This window comes from Capricornis sumatraensis, chromosome 9, assembly GCF_032405125.1.
Source record: "Capricornis sumatraensis isolate serow.1 chromosome 9, serow.2, whole genome shotgun sequence".
NCBI classification, from domain to species: domain Eukaryota; kingdom Metazoa; phylum Chordata; class Mammalia; order Artiodactyla; family Bovidae; genus Capricornis; species Capricornis sumatraensis.
In genome coordinates, this window is record NC_091077.1 from 38,105,318 (window position 1) to 38,126,617 (window position 21,300).

At 55.4% G+C, this 21,300-nt stretch overlaps 1 protein-coding gene across 1 annotated transcript in view; it reads left to right on the forward strand.

Moving 5' to 3' along the window:
• Nucleotides 1–21,300, forward strand: part of UNC5A (unc-5 netrin receptor A) — a 63,505-nt gene that overhangs the window by 32,224 nt on the left and 9,981 nt on the right. The window contains exon 2 of the mRNA XM_068980815.1: nucleotides 16,333–16,578. Coding sequence (XP_068836916.1) covers nucleotides 16,333–16,578 — 246 coding nt within the window. The remainder of the gene's footprint in view (nucleotides 1–16,332; nucleotides 16,579–21,300) is intronic.

Below are 21,300 nucleotides of genomic sequence, written 5' to 3' on the forward strand. Positions count from 1 at the left end.
CAGGTGTCTGTGACCTGGCACGCTGACCCAAGAGCCCTCCCTCCAGGGCTTCTCTTGTGGGGAGGACCCCCCCCACCCAGAAACAGGCCACTGGGGGTCCCAGAGAGAGCACTGCATGGGGGCGGAAATGTGGGGGCCCTTGGCACCCACTCGTTTCCCTCAATTCATTAAGACCTGTAAAGTTTCTCATTAATATACTTAAAGTTCGTTTTAAGGGAAACGAGCACAGAGATAATTGATAATAAACCCTCAGTTAATGCCCTTGGTTTACTGTATGTAATTTATATCCGCTGATAGCGTCTCTCACTCCCAATTACCCGTTTAGCTATGGCGATAACAGCAGTTCAGTCAGACCAATACCAACTTTTATATATTCCAGGCTGATAGCAATAAATACCCACACAGGGAAACTCACTGGGCCTACTGTATTTTTTTATTAAGATTTAAATATTCATGCAATTATTAGTGATTTATTAAGAGCTAATGACCCCTTCAAGAGGCTCTAAATATTCACCCAAAGAAGCCCTGGGCCTCCTCTCCCCCTTCCCCCCCATCTCTCCTTGCTGTCCGCCCCCCAGATCAGAGAAATGAGTGGTTCTTTCACACCCCAGATGACATCAGAGCATCACCCATGTTGCCATGACAGTGGCAGGTAGGTGAGGCAGAGGCCAAGGATGGAGGTCAGGCCGGGAGGGGCTGGATTTCTTGAAGATAGATGCCCCTGTTCCCTGCCCCATCAGATCTGGGGGACACAGGGGTAAGGAGGCCCACCAGCCCCTCTGCACCCCCACTGGCCAGTGGCCCTCCACACTGCAGCCTCCTCCAGGCTGGTCTCCAGGAGTACCCACTGCTCACTTCATTCTGCCCTTAGTGTCCCCTCACTGCCCCCTCCCCTGTTCCATACCCCTCCAACCCTCCCACTTGTCTGAGTCTCTGCCCATCCTGTAGGGCTTCCTTGGGAGGAAGTATACTTGCTTCTCTCCTGCTGCCCTCTCCTTCCTTTCTTTCATTTTCAAGTGTTCCGCCCTGGTTACATCAAGGACAGGAGGATGTACAGGGGTCTGGGATTCTGGGACTCACGGCCCAGAGAAGGCAGTAGCTCACCTCAGGCTGCACAGCAAGGCCCAGGGCACCTCTCCTTCCTCCACCGCACTTCCTCCAGCCCCCTCTCCTCCAGTGGCAAGACCTCCAAGCCCATTAAAGGGGCAGGAAAGATAATGAACAAACCAGGAAAACATGAAATCAATATCAGGAGAAAAAAAGTACGGCTGCCATTAAGTGAAATAAACAAGCTGGTAATTATTTGGACAGCGGGTAATTAAAAAGGGGTGAGGGCTCATTACTGTCTTGTTGGGGTTTGATGGCTGCAGTCTAACACCCTCTTCCCAGCTCTAAGGCCATAGCCAGGCCTGAGTTCCTACCAGCCTAGATTTGGGGGGATCGTAGCAGAGATGTTCTCTGTGGAGTGCTTACCCCTGACCTGCCTGTGATCTCATCTCCAGAAAACTTCTCTCAGTTCCCCTCTCAGGATCTGAGGCCCAGAGCAAAGGCAGGCAAGGTGGGGCAGCCCCTAAGCCACCACCATCCCCACCAGGAAGCAGCTTCCTGCTGGTTCTCAGACCCCCAGGCTCTGGGAGAGAGCAGTGCCTTCAGACCTCAGCTGAGGATGACCCTTGTGATGACCCTGGGGTGATAGGCGAATGACCCCTCCAGCCTCCACCAGGCCCCAGGGAAACCTCCTTTGGGAGACCTTGATGAAGGGGGGGTCCCAAGGTGAAGACAGAATGATAGGGTGGATGCTGGCAAAGGTGGGAGGAGCGGGGGAGGGAAGGAAGCCAGGTAGGCAGAGTGGTGACAGAGAGGGGGCTCCCCCGACCCTGCTGTGACCCCAGTTCTTAGCTCTGTACAATCGAAGGAGACCTTGGACATTGTCCAATCTGGCTTTGGCCTGCCAACTTGTTTGGCCCACACAGTGTCTAAATGTTTAAATTAGTTGTCAACATTTTAAAACAGGAAATTTCACATAAAAATGATTTCTAGCTTCTCTTGAAAGAAAAAACAAAAACTCCAGCACTTCCTGGCTGGTCTGCCACATGGCAGCAGTTGGCTGAGCTGAGCTGGCCCCTGGGACAGGCATCTTCACTTTCTACTTCTCCTGGGCTTCATCAGCCCCTGAAGCACTGAGTTTGCCACCCCTGATGCTGTCCCATTCCTGCTGGGGCCCAGAGAGGGCAATGACTTACCCAAGGCCACACAGCCAGGTAAAGACAGAGTGGGGACTGGCCCTGCTCCTGCACTCAGGGAGCCCATACCCTGGGCTCATTGCTGGGAGATACACTCCTGAGCTTGCAAGTGACAAGGGAGGTAGGTTGTGGGTTGGTGCCAGAGTTGAGGCTGCTACACTGGGTGTGCAGGGGGAATGAGGGGGGGTGTTTGGGGAACCCACCTTTACCCTGTGATCAGTGGGAGCTGTTGCAGGAGTTCAAAGGGCAGGATCAGATTTTCTTTCTAGAAATAGCACTGTGTTGGCATTGTTGACAAAGACAAGAGATGGTCACCTAAAGACAGGTTTCAGGGGCTGGGGGTGGGAGTAGCCCCAAAGTGCAAGAAAGGAGGGAGTGGGTGGGAGAGAGGTTGAGAGAAGCTAGAATGGTGGACTGTGAGGGCACGAGAAGGCCTGGCAGCCCCGCTGTGTCTCTGCCAATAGCACAGTCTCTGGGAGCAGGTTTGGGGGACCCACCAAACCCAGCTAGGGGCATGCCCAGTGTGAGGTCGAGGGGCATCCAGAGGCAGGGGAGATGTCAGCATGCAGCTCAGCTGTGAGGGCCAGTGAGGGGCCCCACTGGAGAGCAGGAGGTTGTGGGGGTGGGGAGCTATGGAAAAAGGGGGCCCCAGGAGAGGGCAGAGCACAGCCAAGAGGCTGCATGGACAAGGGACCAAGGAGGAGCTGGGCTTGCGTCCACCTACCACCCCTGCCAACAGGAGCTGGATCTGGCATGGGTTTTCAGGTCCCTGCTGAGAATGGGGTCACAGGATGGCCTGGCCACTGGGTCACCATCCTCGTGAGGGCATCAGCCACCTGGCCGGATTTAGGCCGGAGGACAATGGGCAGTGCTGCTGTGCTCTATGCCCAGGACTTCCCACCGGGGCTGTGGCTCCTGGATGCCCCACGGGGCAGGGACAGGAGTCTGCCTGGGGCACTGCTGTGTGGCTCGTGTCCGGGGCGCTTGCTAAATCAGTGTGACCTGGTCAAGGGCGTGGGGCACTGTATGGGAATCCATCCCTCAGCGTGTGCTTCCCTTGTCCCCGCCTCGGTTTTCTCGCCTGGAAATTAGAGCTTTAGCATAGTTTGGCTCCTAGAATTGTCATGTGCATGTGAAGTTCACCACTGTTACTAGGGTGTGACTGTGTAAGGTGTGTGTGAGAGTGGACATGTGTGCACGTGTGCATGTATGTGTAAGAGCCTGCGTGCGTGAGCTGGGGCTGGCTGTGGTTGTGGGCGGTGTAGGGCAGATCACTGGGTGGCGCCCTGTCTCACCTCTGAGCTCCGTCTGGGGGTGCACTGTCCCGCCCTGGGCACCCTGAGCTGAGCCCTGGATGCCCTCCTGGCCCCCGCTCAGGCGGGGCTCACATTAAACCAGTGAGACATGAAACCCCACCATATCCAGGACAGGGTCTTTAATTAAATTAATTGCCGGCAACATTGTAAAAATGCTGATAGGGTCATAAACGGAGCCTCGGCGATGCCGCTCATCATCTCCTCAGACTTGAGGGGGCCATTCCTGGGCTAGGGGCAGAGGTAGCAGTGTCCTGCTGAGCACCCGGGGAGCTCAGGCGGGCAGGCCAGCCACAGGAGAGGGAATGGGAGCAGGGGCACAGTTTGTCTTAAGGCTGCACTCGGGAAGCAGTCACGCCCTCCTTACTTCGCCCATGTTTCCTTGGTGAAGGACACGGATGGAGGTGGGGTGCCTGGGGAGCTGCAGGGGCTGCAGGGAGAGGGGAGCACCTTCCAGCCTCCTGGCCAGCCGGAATCACTCCTGATCCAACCTGAGAATCTGGTCCCGCCCAGCCGCTGATGGCTGTGTGACCTTGAGCAAGTTCTTGCCCTATCTGAGCCCGTTTTCTCACTAGGAAGACAGGCAGACCCTCTCCCCACCTGCCTGCCTCCCTCATGCTCCCAGTGCCCTCCTGGCCACCCTCCCATGGCCTCCCACCTCGCGGGAAACACTTGCCAGGGAGCCTTTTGTGTCTCTTCCACCTGGAGCTGCAACAGGCCCTGACACGGCTCAGATGACTATCTCCCGCCGCCAAGCACTGGTGAGGGGCTAGGCCTGCACCCACCTGCCCACCTCTGCCAGGTGAAAGGTAGAGGAGGCCTGCCTTGCACACACACACCCCGCCACGATCACCATCGCCAGAAACACACTCACAGCCACACACACGGCACTGGCAGAAGATTCCAAAGCAGGGAAAAGCCTTCCTTCCCTGGTTCTCTCTGGGCTGTGCGACCACATAATTACCCTGGATTCCATTCTATTTAATTGCAGCTTATTAAATTCTAACCAGCCAATTATCAGCCACAATTACAGCTTAATTCAGGGACACAATAGCTATTTTATCGTTTGTTAATCAAATGCTTATTTAGGCCTCAGCTTTATTAACTATTTCTCTGGTCCAAAGCAAGACCCTGTGGCCAGAAGGGGCCCTGGGAGGGGCTCCCTGGAGGTCTACCCCGCTTCAAGCACTCTTTCCCCAGGCCCCTGATAGTTTCTAAGTCCCCTTCACGGGTGGGTTTCGGGGCTCTTAGCAATGCTCTGGACCAAAGTTGGAAGACAGAGTTTGTTCATTGGTGCATTCAGCACGTGCTTATCAACACCACCTGAGTGCCAGGCCTGGGACTATAGCTGTGAACAAGACAAGTGTGGTCTCCATTGTCATGACACCTTCCAGGGGAAGGAGACCTAGACAAAAAGCAGCACACAAGTACACTATTTCAGAGAGTGGTGGGTGCTATGAGGAAAACAGACCAGGGAAGGGGCGAGGGGCTGGTTTAGAGGGCATACCCAAGGGACTTCCCTGGCGATCCAGTGGTTAATACTCCACGCTTCCATTACAGGAGGTGTGGGTTCGATCCCTGATCGGGGAACTAAGAGTCTTCAAGCTGCATGGCGCAGCCAAAAATAACAAAGGGCCTACCACAGACATGAAATTAAAAGACGCTTGTTCCTTGGAAGGAAAGCTGTGACAAACCTAGACAGCATATTTAAAAGCAGAAACATCACTAACGACAAAGGCCTCTCTAGTCAAAGCTCTGTTTTTCCAGCAGTCATGTTCGGATGTGAGAGTTGGACCATAAAGAAGGCTGAGTGCCACAGGAATTGATGCTTTTGAGTTGTGGTACTGGAGAAGACCCTTGAGAGTCCCTTGGACTGCAAGGAGATCAAACCAATGAATCCTAAAAGAAATCAACCCTGAATATTCATTGGAAGGACTGATGCTGAAGCTGAAGCTCCAATACTTTGGCCACCTGATGCAAAGAGCCGACTCATTGGAAAAGCCCCAGATGCTGGGAAAGGTTGAAGACAGGAAGAGAAGGGAATGACAGAGGATGAAATAGTTGGATAGCATCACCAACTCAATGGACATCAGTTTGAGTAAATTCTGGGAGTTGGTGATGGACAGGGAAACCTGGTATGCTGCAGTCCATGGGGTTGCAAAGAGTCAGATGCGACTGAGTGACTGAAAAACAGCCACCTCAGTCAAGGATGGCCTCCTAAAGGAAGTAAAGTTGAAGATGAGACCTGAGGGATTAGAGGAGGGCCCTGTGGTAGAGCAGGGGGCAGCGTGTTGCAGGCAGAGGAAAGAGCTATGCAAAGGCCCTGGGGAGGGGTGAGCTTGGAGGGTTTAGAAAGCAGTGTGTAAGCCAACCCTTGCTCACAAGGGGTGGTATGATAGCGGGGGCCAGGTCTGGCTCCAGGAAAGGTCCATCACTCCTTCCCTAGGCCTGGCTTGGTCAGTGGGTGTGGAGAGCAGGCCCTCCTTCTGTGGCTGTGTGACCTTAAGACAAGTCCTGAGCTTCATGCTCCTTGTCTATGAAACAAGGAGGGGCTGGGAGCCACCTGAGGGCAGCCGCCAGAGGTTTAAGCCTGGGCTGCGACAGCTGGTGGGCAGAGTGATCCAGTCACCCACCCCATGTGCACAAGGTGGCACCATGCCTAGCCCCAACTGCCTTGTTCTTTGCAGGTCAGCCCGTCTGCCTGTCCTCCCCATGACGCCTGTGTCTGTCCTTGTGACCAGGCCCCTGGAGCCCGCTGGGGAGCTGGGTGACTTTCCTCCAGTCTTGGCAAGGTGGCTGCTGTCTCTGTGACACTTTCACACATGCATTACCATAGAAACCACAGTGCCACTCACACATGTGTGAGAGCAAGGGTTGGGGGATCAGCCCTTCCTTCCGAGGGACACGGCGAGGGGCTGTCACTCCAGTCTGCCACCTCCGGCATGCTCCCTGACAAGAGGGCCTGCAGTCATGCGTCCCCTCATTTACTGACCACACGCCAGGGCAGAAGAGCCTGAGCTCAGGACCATTCCTGCCGTCCGGGAAGTCCTGTGATGTTTGGAGCCACAGTCAGGGAGACAGAAGATTGAAGGAAACACCATAGGGCCGGGAAGGGAAAGAAGAGCAGCCCTGGGGCACGCCTGGAGGCCCCAGGGGCGGTGCTCCTGACCCACCTTGTCCTGGGGCCAGGTCAGCACTATTTGCCCCAAAAGAGGAAACTGAAGCTCAAGAAGCAGGGGACGGCACAGGAGTCTGCAGCAGGCAGTGACCCCCGGAAGCAGCTGGTGGACAGAGCGAGGTTTTCACATGTTGGATTTAGAAAAATACCGGGGCACACCTCCACCTTGCTGTGGCCTCGTGGCACCCCGTCGTCACCTCCAGGCAGGTCCGTGGCTCTGAGTTGCCACCTGGAAGCTCAGAGTCCTTCATGTAGCCCCCAGAGCTGTCTCTTCATGGCCTCCCACCCACCATCCCTCCACTCCGCCGCTGTGTGTGTTTTTTCAACAGCAAATGCTAACTTCACCCCTGCTTATCAGAGCCTCTGAGTGAAGCTCCCTCATCATAAAATTGCCCACATTTAAAAAATAGAAACTTGCGAGGGCGTCTCTGGCTGCAGGGGTGCAGATGGGCAGGAGAGCACAAATCCCTGTTCCAGTGTGCGTCTGCACCCCCTCTGCACGCTCCCCACCACTGTGGCCGTGGCTCCCACCCCTCTGTCTCCTCTAGACCCTGAACAACAGCTTCTCCGCTGTCCCCTGGCCCGCCTCCGCACAGTCCAGCACAGCGGGGTTCTAGAATTGACTGTTTGGAAAGAAAGCAGAGCTAGCTTCCAGACCAAGCTGAGAGTGTGTCCCCCTCGTTCAACCCTCCTTTCTGGGCTGTGGTCCCTGTCAAGGCAATCATCTTCAACATTCATTCAACAAGCACTCACTGGACACTCGCTGTGTGTCAGTCCCTGGCCAGGCTCTAGGGGATGCTTAAGGGTTAGGGTGATGTCACCATTCAGTCCCTGCCCTCAAGGAACCTACATTCTGAGTAGGGAGACAGATTCATAAAGGGTGACCACATGGTGTGGGGTGAGTTCATCCACAGCCTGTGGGAGCCCGGGGGAGGTGTGGCCAGCTCTGTCTAGGGGTCAGGGAAGGCTTCCTAGAGGAGTGGGCATTTGAGCAGGCCTAGAAGGACAAGTAGAAGTCACCCAGGCAGAGAGCAGATGGGGACCGGATCAAAGCAATGAAAGGATCCTCACTCCAACTGACTTCAGGCAGAGAAAGGAATCCAGGCACAGCTCTTCCTCCCAGGCTTCCCACGGAGTGAGGAGTCGATCTCCTTTCTTCCTTGGTTGCCTCCATTCTCCAAGCCTCTGCTTCAGACCCGTGGACGGCCTCCCATTCACTTGACCTCCGATGGCCTGCACGGCCGGCAGGACTGGTCCAACAGAGAGGTTCTCTCTTCACAGCAGCCCAAACCAAATCCCAAAGTCCCACCTTTTGCAGTGGGGTGACCTGCTCATCTGGGCACCAGTTGGTGCCACATACCTACCTCTGAGACCAGAGATGATGTCAGCCCACCCAGACCGAATGGCCATATGGATGGAGCTGGGGGAGGGCCAGGCATTCCCTGCAGAAAATCAGACACTGTCAGCCGGACAGGGGAGGGAGACAAGGCCCCGGGCAGGATATGCACCTGCATTGGGAAGATCCCTTGGAGAAGCGAATGGCTCCCCACTTCAGTATTCTTGCCTGGAGAATTCCATGGACAGAGGACCCTGGCAGGCTACAGTCCATGCGATTGCAAAGAGTCAGACATGACTGAGCAGCTAACACTCTGCACAACTGCAAAGGGTCAAGATGCCAACCTACACACTTGAAGGGAGGCCCTGGAGGCAAGGCCAGGTGGCAGCTCAGGCCCTGGGCCAGTAGAGCCTCAAATGCCAGGCAAAGTGTGTGGCACACCATCCTGTGGACTCTTGTCTCCCCACCCAGGCCTGTGGAGCAGGACACCCAGGCCCCAAGCGGACCTACCAAATGCATGTCTCCAGCTTGGAGAGACTGGGAGCACAGTGCCCAGGGGTGGGGGGTGGGGTGGGGATGCAGTGCTGAGTGGACAGCCAGGAAGAGAAAGACAGAGGCTGCCAGGCCCCTAGCCCCCTTTCCTTCCTCCACCCATCTCCACACCCAGGACATTTCTCAGGGAAGTGGCAAAAGCAGGGGCTTGCCGCCCCTCCCCCTCACCATTGACGCAGGCCTGGCTGTTGGGAGGTTAAACAGGAGCAAGTTGTGGACCAGGACTGGGCCATCCACAGCTCCCAGCTGAGTGAGTCCAGATGACACCCTGCCCCCAGCCCTCCCACCCTGCTCCGTGGGACTGAGTCCTCACTCAGTAAATACGAGTTCATTAATTGCTTGATTAATCACACCTCATAGTTTCGTGCTGCTTTTAAAAATAAAACACTTGAAAGCACTTTCACACCTACCCTGGGCCTCAGAGTTACACGAGTAGGTCTTATCATCCCAGGCTGCTGGTGAGAAAAGGGAGGCTCAGCATCAGAGCAGCAGGATGTTGGGGTGTGGCGGGGGCAGGTTGGAGTGCAGAGCCATCTCCCTACCCACATCTCTGCCTGTGGGCCACTCTGAGCTCTCTCTGTGTCTCCCTGCAGGTCAAGAGTGAAGGGGGCCGTCCTTAGGCAAATCTGAAGTTCAAGGAGGAAAAGGGGGCAGTCATTCAGTCACTCCACAAACACTCCAGAAATAAAGGATTCTGTAAATTGCTGAGGGTTCTGAAGCAGGTAATTTTTCAATCTCTTAAGTCACGTCTGACTCTGCAACCCCACGGACTACAGCACGCAAGGCTCCTCTGTCCTTCACTATCTCTGAGTTTCCTCAAGTTCATGTCCATTGAGTCAGTTCAGTTGCTCAGTCGTGTCCGACTCTTTGCGACCCCATGGTCTGCAGCACACCAGGCCTCCCTGTCCATCACCAATTCCCGGAGTTCACTCAAACTCATGTCCATTGTGTCGGTGATGCCATCCAGCCATCTCATCCTCTGTCATCCCCTTCTCCTTCTGCTTTCAATCTTTCCCGGCATCGGGGTCTTTTTCAATGAGTTGGCTCTTTGCATCAGGTAGCCAAAGTATTGGAGCTTCAACTTCAGCATCAGTCCTTCCAATGAATATTTAGGGTTGATTTCTTTTAGGATTCACTGGTTTGATCTCCTTGCAGTCCAAGGGACTCTCAAGAGTCTTCTCCAGAACCACAATTTGAAAGCGTCAATTCCTTGGCAGTCAGCCTTTATGGTCCAACTCTCACATTCATACATGACTACTGAAAAACCATAGCTTTGACTAGATGGCTCTTTGTCAGCAGTGTTGTCTCTTCTTAGTAATACGCTATCTAGTTTTGTCACAGCTTTCCTTCCAAGGAGCAAGCATCTTTTAATTTCATGGCTGCAGTCACCATCCCCAGTGATTTTGGAGCCCAAGAAAATAAAGTCTGTCACTGTTTCCATTGTTTCCGCATCTATCTGTCATAAAGTGATGGGACTAAATGCCATGATCTTAGGTTTTTGAATGTTGAGTTTCAAGCCATCTTTTTCACTCTCCTCTTTCACCCTCATCAAGAGACTTTAGTTCCTGTTCACTTTCTGCCATTAGGTGGTGTGATCTGCATATCTGAGGTTATTGATATTTCTCCCAGCAATCTTGATTTCAGCTTGTGATTCATCCAGCCTGGCATTTTGCATGATGTACCATGCACAAATTCTGCATGTAAGTTAAATAATCAGGGTGACAGTACACGGCCTTGTCATACTCCTTTCCCAGTTTGGAAAGGAGTTCATGTCTAGTTCTAACAGTTACTTCTTGACCTGGATACAGGTTTCTTGGGAGACAGGTAAGGTGGTCTGGTCCTTCCATCTGTTTCAGAATTTCCACAGTTTGTTGTGATTCACACAGTCAAAGGCTCTAGCATAGTCAATGAAGCAGAAATAGATGTTTTTCTGGAATTTCCATCCTTTCTCCATGATCCACAGAATGTTGACAATTTGATCTCTGGTTCCTCTGTCTTTTCTAAGTCCGGCTTATACATCTGGAAGTTCTCGGTTTGTGTACTGTTGAAGCCTAAATTGAAGGATTTTGAGCATAACCTTGTTAGTATGTGAAATGAGCACAATCGTGTGGTAGTTCCAACAGTTTGGGGATTGCCCTTCTCTGGGATTGTCATGAAAACTGACCTTTCTCAGCCCCGTGGCCACTGCTGAGTTTTCCAAATTTGCTGATATGTGTAGTGCAGCACTTTAACAGCATCTTTTAGGATCTTAAGTAGCTCGACTGGAGTTCTGTCAGCTCCACTAGCTTTGTTCATAGTGATGCTTCCTAAGGCCTACTTGACTTCACACTCCAGGATGTCTGGCTCTGGGTGAATGACGACACCATCGTGGATATGAGGTCTTTAAGACCTTTTCCTGATATAGTTCTTCTGTGTATTCTTGTCACCTCTTGTTAATCTCTTCTGCTTTTTTTAGGTCTTCACTGTTTTTGTCCTTTATCATGCCCATCTTTGCGTGAAATGTTCCCTTGATAACTCCAATTTTCTTAAAGAGCTCTCTAGTCTTTCCCATTCTGTTGTTTTCCTCTATATCTTTGCATTGTTCACATGAGAGGCCTTCTTATCTCTCCTTGCTATTCTCTGGAACTCTGCATTCAGATGGGTATATCTTCCCCTTTCTCCCTTGCCTTTCACTTCTCTTCTTTCCTCACCTATTTATAAAACTTTCTGAGACAACACTTTACCTTCTTGCATTTTGTTTTCTTTGGGATGTTTTTGGTTACTGCCTCCTATACAATGTTAAAAGAACACATTTGTCATAGCAAACACTCTTTTCCAACAACCCAAGAGATGACTCTACACATGGACATCACAAGATGGTCAGTACCAAAATCAGACTGACTATGTTCTTTGCAGCCAAAGATGGAGAAATTCTATATAGGCAGCAAAAACAAGACCTGGGGCTGACTGTGGCTCAGATCATGAGCTCCTTTTTGTAAAATTCAGACTGAAATTGAAGAAAGTAGGGCTATCCACTTGGCCATTCAGGTACAACTTAAATCAAATCCCTTATGATTATACAGTGGAGGTGATGAATAGATTGATGGGATTAGATCTGGTAAACAGAGTGCCTGAAGAACTATGGATGGAAGTGTGTAACACTGTACAGGAGGCAGTGATCAAGACAATCCCAAAGAAGCAGGTCATAGGGGTGCTAATTCAGAAAGTGTGGGTGTAAGGGCTACAAGGGACTTGGGGCAGTTCCTCTGTGAAGGTCTGAGCAGAGCCCAGAGTGCCCAGGCCAGGAGGAGAAGGATTTTAGAAGAAGGAGACAGCAGAAACTGTCAGGCAGGACACAGCTGGGCTTGTGTGAGGACCAGGAGCCGGGCAGCATGGCCAGAGTAGAGGGAGTGCAGGGAAGTAGGAGGTGAGTCAGAGAGGGGACAGGCGTATGTCCTTGGAGTTTGTTGGGAGGGCAGTGGGAAGCCTCTGGGGTGTTGTGTGCAGGGCAATGCAGAGATCTTCCCCGTGAGGAATGTGTGGAGGGAAGCAGGATGGCTGTAGAGGGTTGGATGGGGAGGGCTTCAGTGGAATGGGCTCTAGTGGGCCGGCCCTGTGAGGTCCATCTGGAAACTCCCCCACCCAGACATCAAATTTCAGCCAACAAGCCACCTCCTCCAGGATGCCTTCTTGGCTCCATACTCCTCATCGACTTGCTCCTGTGCCCACACTGTCCCTTGAGCCTCACTCCAGGGTATGTGCCACATTCAGGACTGGGCATGCTGCCTCCTCCACTGGACTGTGAACTCGCTCAGACAGGAGCCCAGGTCTTGCCTGGGCCAATGACAGGTAGCCCTCCTGAGATGCATGGGGGCCAGCCGGCCAGCCCCAGGGCTCACTGGAAGCGGGGTTCCCACTTCAAGCCCCGAGCATCAGCTTCAAGCCCCATCTGCCGTTCTCAGTAACCAAGAGCCCATCAGGGATCCACTAGTAAGTGAAAGAAGTCTTCCAACTGAACTCTGAGAGGGTGGTTGGGCAAATAGAAGAGGCCTGGCCAGGGTGTGGCAGGCGGAGCTTCTGGAGAGCTGGGGGGTGAGGCTGGCAGGCCCTGCCCCTGCCTGCGGTCCCACAGCCCCAGCATCTGCATTGGGAAAGCCTTCCTCCCGTGCTCATCACCTCACAGCCAGAAGGGAGCAGGAGTGGGTACCCAAATCCTAATCCCCACTTGCCCTCCCCAGCACTAGGCAGCCTGAGCTGGGCGGCAGGGTCCAGGGAAGGACAGGCTGGGAGTGGGGACAGAGGCCTTGGCCACACGCTTGCTTCTCCTGTGATAACAGCTCCAGTGAGGATGGGTCCTAGAGGCGAAGCGGGGAAATCGGCCAGGTGGGGGAGTCCTCTTGCAGAAGAAGTGAATAGAATTGGCCCTGAGGAGAAGGTAGGAGAGTGCCAGCAGAGGAGGAAGGCTGCAGTGGGGAGTGGAGTCGTGCCTTTTTTTGTTTATTTTTTAACACCGAAACATACATTTTGTATTGGGGTATAGCCAGTTAACAATGTTGTGATGGTTTCAGGTGAACAGTGAAGGGACTCAGCCATACATGTAGTCATTCTCCCCCGAATTCTGCTCCCACCCAGGCTGGCACATGAAGTCATGTCCTTTTGAAGGCATCATATAGCATATGACCCTGAGCAAATACAGGGTTTCACGTCAAAGGCAAAGATCACTCGTGCTGGCAGCCTGCAATGTGGAGAGGGAGAGACCCAAGGCTCTTACTGGGCTTTAGTCCAGGAGAGAGACCTAACTGGGATGGTGAGTGGGGAAGGCAGATCACAAGCGCTGACCACAAGGGTGGAGGTCACGTAGTGCACTCTGGGGCCAGACAGAGGGGAAACCAGCTCTGACCACCCAGGAAGCTTCCAGCAGCCCCAAGAGGGGCTGAATTTACCCCCACCCATGGCCTTACAGTGTCCTTGCCAGAGGGCATAATGCAGCCTAGAGGGGGCCCCTGGGTCCACCCAATAAATGCCCCACCGGGGGGGGGCGGGGAGGGGAGACCGTGCCCACGTGGCGTGGCGGAGGCCCAGGAGAAGTGAGCTATGTCCCTTATTGGTCACAGTACATTTATTTTTCATTAGCAGTTAAATGCAGACATGAGGGATTGTGCTGGGTTCAGCGGGCGGCTGACGTGAGCAGTGCTTGGTGCAGTGATCGATAGGAAAGCTGGGGGGCCACGCGCCTTCCCCAGTCAGGACCCCTGCCCACCCAGCCCTGAGCCAGTAGGCAGAACTGGGCCATCACATCGAGCCTGTGCAAGGCGGGGCATGGGCAGGCCCAGAATCTGCTGCTCAGGTCTCTTCTGGAGCCTGTGGTGCTTGCCCCCACCTCCATGGGCTCTGCTCTGTGTGGCCTGGGGGTCTGCAGAGACGCTCTGGCTTCCCCAGTAGGCATCTAGAGAGGCTCCTGACCCACAGTGCCCTTCCTTGGGAGTCCCTCCTCCTATTCACCCTCCAGACCTTGGGAAGCCAGAGCACAACTCAGCCTCACCCTGGCTGAGCCTGCTGCCTGGGTCAGGGCTGCTGAGTGACAAGTGAATGTCACATCAAAGGGTCAGCATGTGGCCCCCCAGAGCCCCAGGCTGAAGCTGGGGGACAGGGTAAGTGGCTTCTCCCTCAGGCCTCAGTCTCCACATCTGTAAAGTATCTGGAGGGCTCCTCCCCTTTGCCAGCATCCCCCACCTTCCTCACCTTGAAACACACCTGCAGACTGGCCAAGCCCCATGGAGGTTTTTCAGGAGTGGGTGGGGCGGGACCAGAGGAGCTTGTCTTCCCAACTGCAAGCGTGGTTCCAGGCAGCTTAGCCTTCACTGCAGTGTAGCACGAAGTGCACGGAGGCGTGGGGACAGGCTGGGGATAGAGGTGGATGAGCCCACTGCTCCAGACACTGGGGGCAAGCTCTGTGCCTCAGTTTCCTCGTCAGCCCTCATCCCTGAAGAGATTGCTCGGAGGGAGCTGGAGCCCTTTGCCACTGTCAGGTAAAAGCTCTGGGTGCAGATAGCAACTGACATCGACCGAGCACTGTGCCTTTGTCCTTTTCCCCCTCACGAGAGCCCAAAGAACTGGGTACCATTCCCTGCTTTGCTGGTGGCTCAAACAGTAAACAGTCAGCAGTGCAGGAGATCCGGGTTCGAGCCCTGGGTCGGGAAGATCCCCTAGAGGAAGGCATGGCAACCCATTCCAGTGTTCTTGCCAGGAGAATCCCATGGACAAAGGAGTCTGGTGTGCTATAGTCCGTGGGGTCGCAGAGTCGGACATGGCTGAGTGACTAACACACACCCCTCCCCACCCAGTTTGCAGGCAGAGAAGCAGCCTGGGGTTGGGGGAGTCGGGGTTACCTGCAGTCACAGCAGGTTTCTCAGCCTCTGCAGACTTTCCCAGCTCACCTGCTTGGTGCCTACAGACCAGGCACAGATCCCCTCCCCAAAATCACAGTCTTGAGTGGAGGGAAGTCCCTGCTTGGAAAGAAAGGTTCCCTGTACCAGCAAGAGAGAAAAAGCAGTGTGGATGCCCCCTGGGCCCAAAGACCCAGGCCACCCATTAGAAGCCCTCCACGGATTTTGGGCTGCAGGTGAGGAGGGTAGTGTAGCTGGGAAGCCACTGCGGGAGGCACCTCCAGACCTGCAGTGGGCAGTCAGGACCTCCACAGAAGGGGTAACTCACCCAAAGTCATCCTAGCAGGGTCTCTGAAGTCCAAGCATTTCCTTCCATATGCCCAGAGGCCCCTGTTGGTTGGGAGTGTGTGCTGGGGGAAGTGAATGCAGCCCCGAGAGAGGCCCGGCTGTCAGGGGACCTGTCTGGTGGGTGTGGGGGCTGAGGCTACTCTGCCCCTGACCCCTCCCCGCCCTCTCCGGGTCCTGTTGGAGGAGCAGACTGCTGAGGGGTTTGCTTCCACCAAAGCCTCAGAGCCAATTACCTGTGTAATTAGCAACAAATGACTTGTGGGATAGCTGTGGTTTTCAGTTAAAATTAGAAGGAAACTCATGTTCAGTTCTCCTTAAAGAGTGAGACTTTAGGCTCAGGCTCCCAGACACGCCTTCCTGGCTTCCACCCTGCCTGAGACCCACCCACCCAGCAGCCCAGGCTCACCCCGATTCGCCCCTCCCCACTACAGTGGCCTCACCTGTCACACTGCCACGAGCACCCCTTCACATCCGAACCTGTCACAGGTTCATTCACGTGCTATTTTCTCAGCTCCTACTAAGTGCAGGGGCCAGGAATGGGGAGCAAGCCAGAAGCAGCCCCCCAGGCAGCCCGGCACCAGAGGAAGGGACTCCTGAGACCCCTAACCCCTGGCTGCCGGGGCCCTCTCCCTCCTCCAGCTCTCCCCTGGCACCTCCCCACATCCCTGAACCTCCACCAGGGGAGTAATGAGCCCTGACAATCGCCACAGGCTGGCACGTTCGCCTTTGTCTCATTTCAGGTCTCCACAGGTCTTCATAAGTCGCGGGTGGGGGGGGTGCGGGTTGGAGAGGTGGGGAGGGCTGCTGCTCCTCCTGTTCTACACTGAGGGTTGGCGAGGGCCCACTTAAGCAGCCCAGGTCACTGGACTGGAAGCAGCAGAGCCTGGCCCCACAGGTGTCTCCTCATGGCCTGGCCCTGGCCCCTGAGCAGGCAGGTGGCACCAAGTCCAGCAGAGCCCACCCCCTGACTCACCGGCCCTGTTTGCTCCTACCGCAGGTGCCCAGCAGAGTGCCACGGTGGCCAACCCGGTGCCCAACCCAGTGCCCAACCCGGTGCCCGGCTCCAGCCCAGACCTGCTTCCCCACTTCCTGGTGGAGCCTGAGGACGTATACATAGTCAAGAACAAGCCAGTGCTGCTGGTGTGCAAGGCCACACCCGCCACACAGATCTTCTTCAAGTGCAACGGGGAGTGGGTGCGCCAGGTGGACCACGTGATTGAGCGCAGCACGGATGGGAGCAGCGGTAAGGCCAGGAAGGGGCAAGGAGAGAGGGACATGGTGGGGGGAGGGGACTTGCGGGGGGCATCTCAGCCCCCGAGGCAGTGGAGGCTCAGAGAGGGGGCCCTGCTGCCCACCCGAGAGCAGAGGCCAGGGTGAAACTAACCAGCTCTGTGTGGGCAGGACCCTCTGTGTACACACCAAAGTCATCTCTGGGAGGCCTACCTTCACCATTCTTCATCGCTTGGTGGGGGAGTAAAAGGGAAGCCTCACCACCAAAATATCCCAGGGAGCTCTGTGGATGGTGGGGCAGGTCCTGGCGGCTCCATCTGAGGGGTTGGTTGCCTGGTGAGTGGTGCCAGCAGAGAAAGATTTGGAAAGAGTGGGTCCCAGATGACAGAAGAGCTCACAGACCTCAATTCCGTGATGGTTTGTTGGTGCACTCACTCCCCGAGCAACCACTCCCCAGCTGGAGATACAACCCCGCAGAGAGGGTGGGCGGCATAGTGACCTCTCCATGAGTCCTGAGAGCTGGGGCTGCCAGGGTGGGCTCTTCAGGGCAGGGACGTGTAACCCTGGTCTGGGCAAGAAGAGGGGATGGCTGTCCCAGGCGACCCAGGAAAGGATACAGCGCCAACAAAGGCCTGAAGGCAGATAGATGGATCAGGGCTCAGGGGGAAGGGGGTGGAGTGGATGCCGGGGGCACTGGGGCCACCCAGGAGCCTCACCCATTCAGCTCTGGAGTGAGGTCACAGTGCTGTGGGATTTCAAGCTACCGAGTGACATGACTGGTGCTGTGAGTGACGCTCAGGGCCCATGTGAGGGCTGACAGGAGAGGCAGACCCAAGAAGTGCTCCTTCTGTGGGCCCCTTCATTTCCCTCCTCCAGCCCTGGGGATGGGGGCAGAGAGCCATTGTTTGGGAACCTGTGCTCCGAGAACAGGGCCAGTGGAGCCAACAACAGCCTCTCCTCCTCACTAACTGGACCCCAGTTAAGCTCATTTCTGGCCCCCTTCCCTGGTGGCTCAGACAGTAAAGAATCTGCCTGCAAGGCAGGAGACCTGGGTTTAATCTCTGGGTCCAGAAGATCCCCTGGAGGAGGGAACAGCTACCCACTCCAGTATTCTTGCCTGGGGAATTCCATGGACAGAGGAGCCTGGCGGGCTATAGTCTGTGGAGTTGCAAACAGCTGGACACAACTGAGCGACTTCACTTTGCCATGATGCTCCATGGAGCCCCCCACACATGCTGAGTCCTCAGGTTAAGCCTGGAGCCCCTTCCCACCTAGGCTCAGCCAGCCTGAGACACACAGCACACAGACCCTGTGCTGGATGTGGCCACTTGAGTGAGGTCTGAGTCATAGGGCCAGCAGAGGGCACCCAGAACAATTCACAGTGATGCCAAGAGCTGGTAGGAGACCAAGGCCCAGAGCGGTGGCCCATGCTCCAGGCAGAAGAAACCGGGCAGCCCAGGAAGGAATTCCGGAATGAGGGCTGCCTTCCATCCCCGGTCTTAAAACCACCTGGAATGCCTAGCAGGTCAAAGGACAAATGCAGGGCACAGCAGGCTGGCCAGAGGCCCAGGCCTGGGGCAGCAGAAGTGGGGGTGGATGGGGTGGTCAGTGGGACAAGGAAGCTGCAGCCACATTGCGCTGTAGGAGGTAGGGTTGGGCAGAGGGAGGCCAGGGGACAGGGCCCTGCCCTGGTGAACACAGAAGCTTGCACAAGAATGCAGGTGTGAGCAGACAAGCCCTGAGTCTGGGCAGTGTGTGATTTAGTCCTCAGAGCCAGTCTGTCGTGTTATAGATGCTCTGACTCATCCAGGGCTCCAAACAGGTCTTTTGGTCCACAGGGGTCACATGCCATCCTAACCTAGCAGCGTCAGCGGGGTCCTCAGCATGAGCCCCCAGCCAAGTCCTTGAGCCTGCCTTGTCCTGGCCTTACACACCCCTGCTGCTGGCAGCAGCCTTCTTGCAGTCCTCAGGTGTCAACGGAGCACCTGCCATGTGCCAGGTCTGGGTGAGGTGCTAGGAATTTAGCCCACAAGTCTCTTGGTGCCAGTGATCCAGTTCTGCTTCCTACCCTTGGGAGGGGAATGGATAGGGTCCGTGGCCTCTCTGGCAGGTCGGTCCCCTTCCCCCATGGGCCTCAGTTTCCTTATTTGTAAAATGGGGATGAGGAGGGGCCCCTGGCAGGTTACTGCGGGCAGCTGTGAGATTTCTCATACCCAATTGGAGCCTAGCTCCAGGTCTTCTCTGTCTTCCTGCCACATGCCCAGGGCCCAGCCTCACTTTGCAGCATCAAGAGTCCTCTTGCTGCTGAGGTAGGTCCCCCAGGGAAGGAACAGGTGAGGAAGAGGAAATTACTATAGCCTGTCTCCCTGCAGCCTTGAGGGCCTGTCCTGGAACCTCTTGGGAAGTCTCCAGGCCAGCCCCCAACTGCTCACAACCTGCTCTTCCAGGCTTCCCACATACACCCCTCCTTGTCTCCTGCCCTCGTGAGGTCTGGTATCCACGGCTTAGGCGAGACCCAGGCTCTTGCCTGCAAAGCAGTCCAGGCCAGTCCCACAAGCTCTGCTGGCCTTGCTCCCTTCAAGCCAGGTGGAGAGCAGGGCTCACAGAGACACATCCCACCCGTGGCCACCAGGGTCCCCTCCTGCTCTGAGCCTCCTACCTCAGGCCTCCCATGGCCAGCCCATTTGAATTTTCTTTGATCTTATTGACTTCTTAACCCAAAGCCGCTGAGTGCTTTGAGGCAAAGAGATGGGTTTCCCTCACCCACAAATGGATGCCCAGGCAGTGGTTGACACCCATGATACACACAAACCCAATACCCTGACCCAGGCATGCTGTGGTCAGGCAGGCATGACAGAGGCAGAGGTCAGCCCAAATCTGGAGCCCTGCGTGGGGGTGGGGATGGCTGAGTGGACAACCCAGGAGAGAGTATCTGGTCTCCCGTTTGCTTGCCCCGATTCCTCATCCAGGGGACCAGGGGGAAGGGACCAAAGCCTGAAAACTCTTAAACCCAAACCCACTGATAGTGTTAAAGTTGGAAATTTACCAAGTACTGGACTCTGGTCTGGGAGTATAATTTATTGTGTGTTAAACAAACTGACTGATTATGAAAAGCAGTTTGGTAAGAAGGTACCCTACGCACTCGCTTGGCCTCAGAGGCCCCCACCCCCACCCCTCCACCTCCCAGAAACACTCAGCATGCACACACCAGGGCCTCTCCACACACCCAAGCCCTCACATGCCTGCACATACCCGACATGCTCCCGGGCCTGGGCCAGCAGGGACCCCTACCTCCCTGCCGCCCTCCCTCAGGCTGGCATCTGCTCCCATTTACCAGGCAGGTGCAGACACAGCCGTGCCCAGAAACTGCTCCCGGGAGCCCGGCTGCTCGGCAACCTGCAGCTGGGAGGGCACAGCCCCTCACTTCAAGGCCCAGCCGGCTCGGGTCTCCCCCACCCCCAGAGCTTGTGGGGCTCAAGGGCGCTGCCTCGATCTAGAGCTCGTGGACAAACTTGGCCCTCATTTGTGGCAGCAAGAAGGAGAGGAGGAGGTGGCAGGACAGAAGAGGGAGGAGACGGGGGGAAGAAATAGGAGCACTTTAAATTTAGTGCTGTTCTCCCTGAGCTAAGCTGCCTGGGTGGTGCGTGAGCTCCCCCCACCACCCTGGGAGACGCAGCAGTCCTTCCATAGACCTGTCCACCCAAGAGAGGAGAAGCACCTGGTTCAGGATGTTCAGCAAGTCTCCCATCACTAACCCCAGAGGCTGAGAGGGTGGACCCTGTCTCCGCCCCCAAGTAGGTACACAGCTCCTTCTCAGATGCTTGACAGATAGCACCCCCTGTGAGGGACCCCTTCTCACCTCTCAGCCCTCACCCCACCCCTAAGGACATTCACATTCAGCCCCTTAAGGTATGGGGCAGGCGGTGCCCAGAATGGAGGGATCTCCGGTGACAGTGACCTCAGCCAGAGGTGACCCCCCATCTCCTGTGAGAACTCACAGTGCAAGGGGACAAAGGTGGGTGATAGAAATATCTGGGGACCTGTGTGGGAGCTGGACAGACTCAGGAGGAGGGTTCTGGGCAAGGGTCAGGGAAAGACACGTTTAGAGAAATTAAGACAGAAAACAGCCTCCTGGCTTGCCTGCTCAGCTGGGCCGCTGCTCCTCCTGCAAGGCAGCCCTAATTGAATTTCTCTGTTAACAATGGAAGCACCAGCCTCTCTCCCTCTTTCTGATAAGCCAGTGACCCGAGGGAAATTGGGGTCAGGAGGAGGAGGAATTGGAAACAAACAGTCTTTTCTCACTCCTGGGGACACTGGTTTCAGCTAAGGGCCAAGGGGCTGGAGGAGGGCTGGGGTCCCCCCCACCCTTCTGGGTCCTCAGAGGCCTGGACCCTCCCAAGACAACCCACACCTGGTTCTGGGTGTGGCAGATGTGTGGGGGCTAGGTACTGTGTCCACCCTTGAGAAGGGATCCTTCGGGCCCAGTCCATACAGGATAAAGAAGGTCCCAGACACCCTCACAGGCCAGCTTCCTCTCTGTGGGCTGTCTCTCCCCATTACCAGCATTTCTCCTGGTACAAGGGGCACCCCTAGTACCCCAACCCCCCACTCCCATGAACCCTGAACACATTCTGGACTCAGACAGCTGGCAGCCCTGGGCGCCTCTGGCAAGTCACTGCCTCTATGAGCCTGTTTCCCCATCCACAGAATGGGAGCAGATACCTCCAAGCGAGCT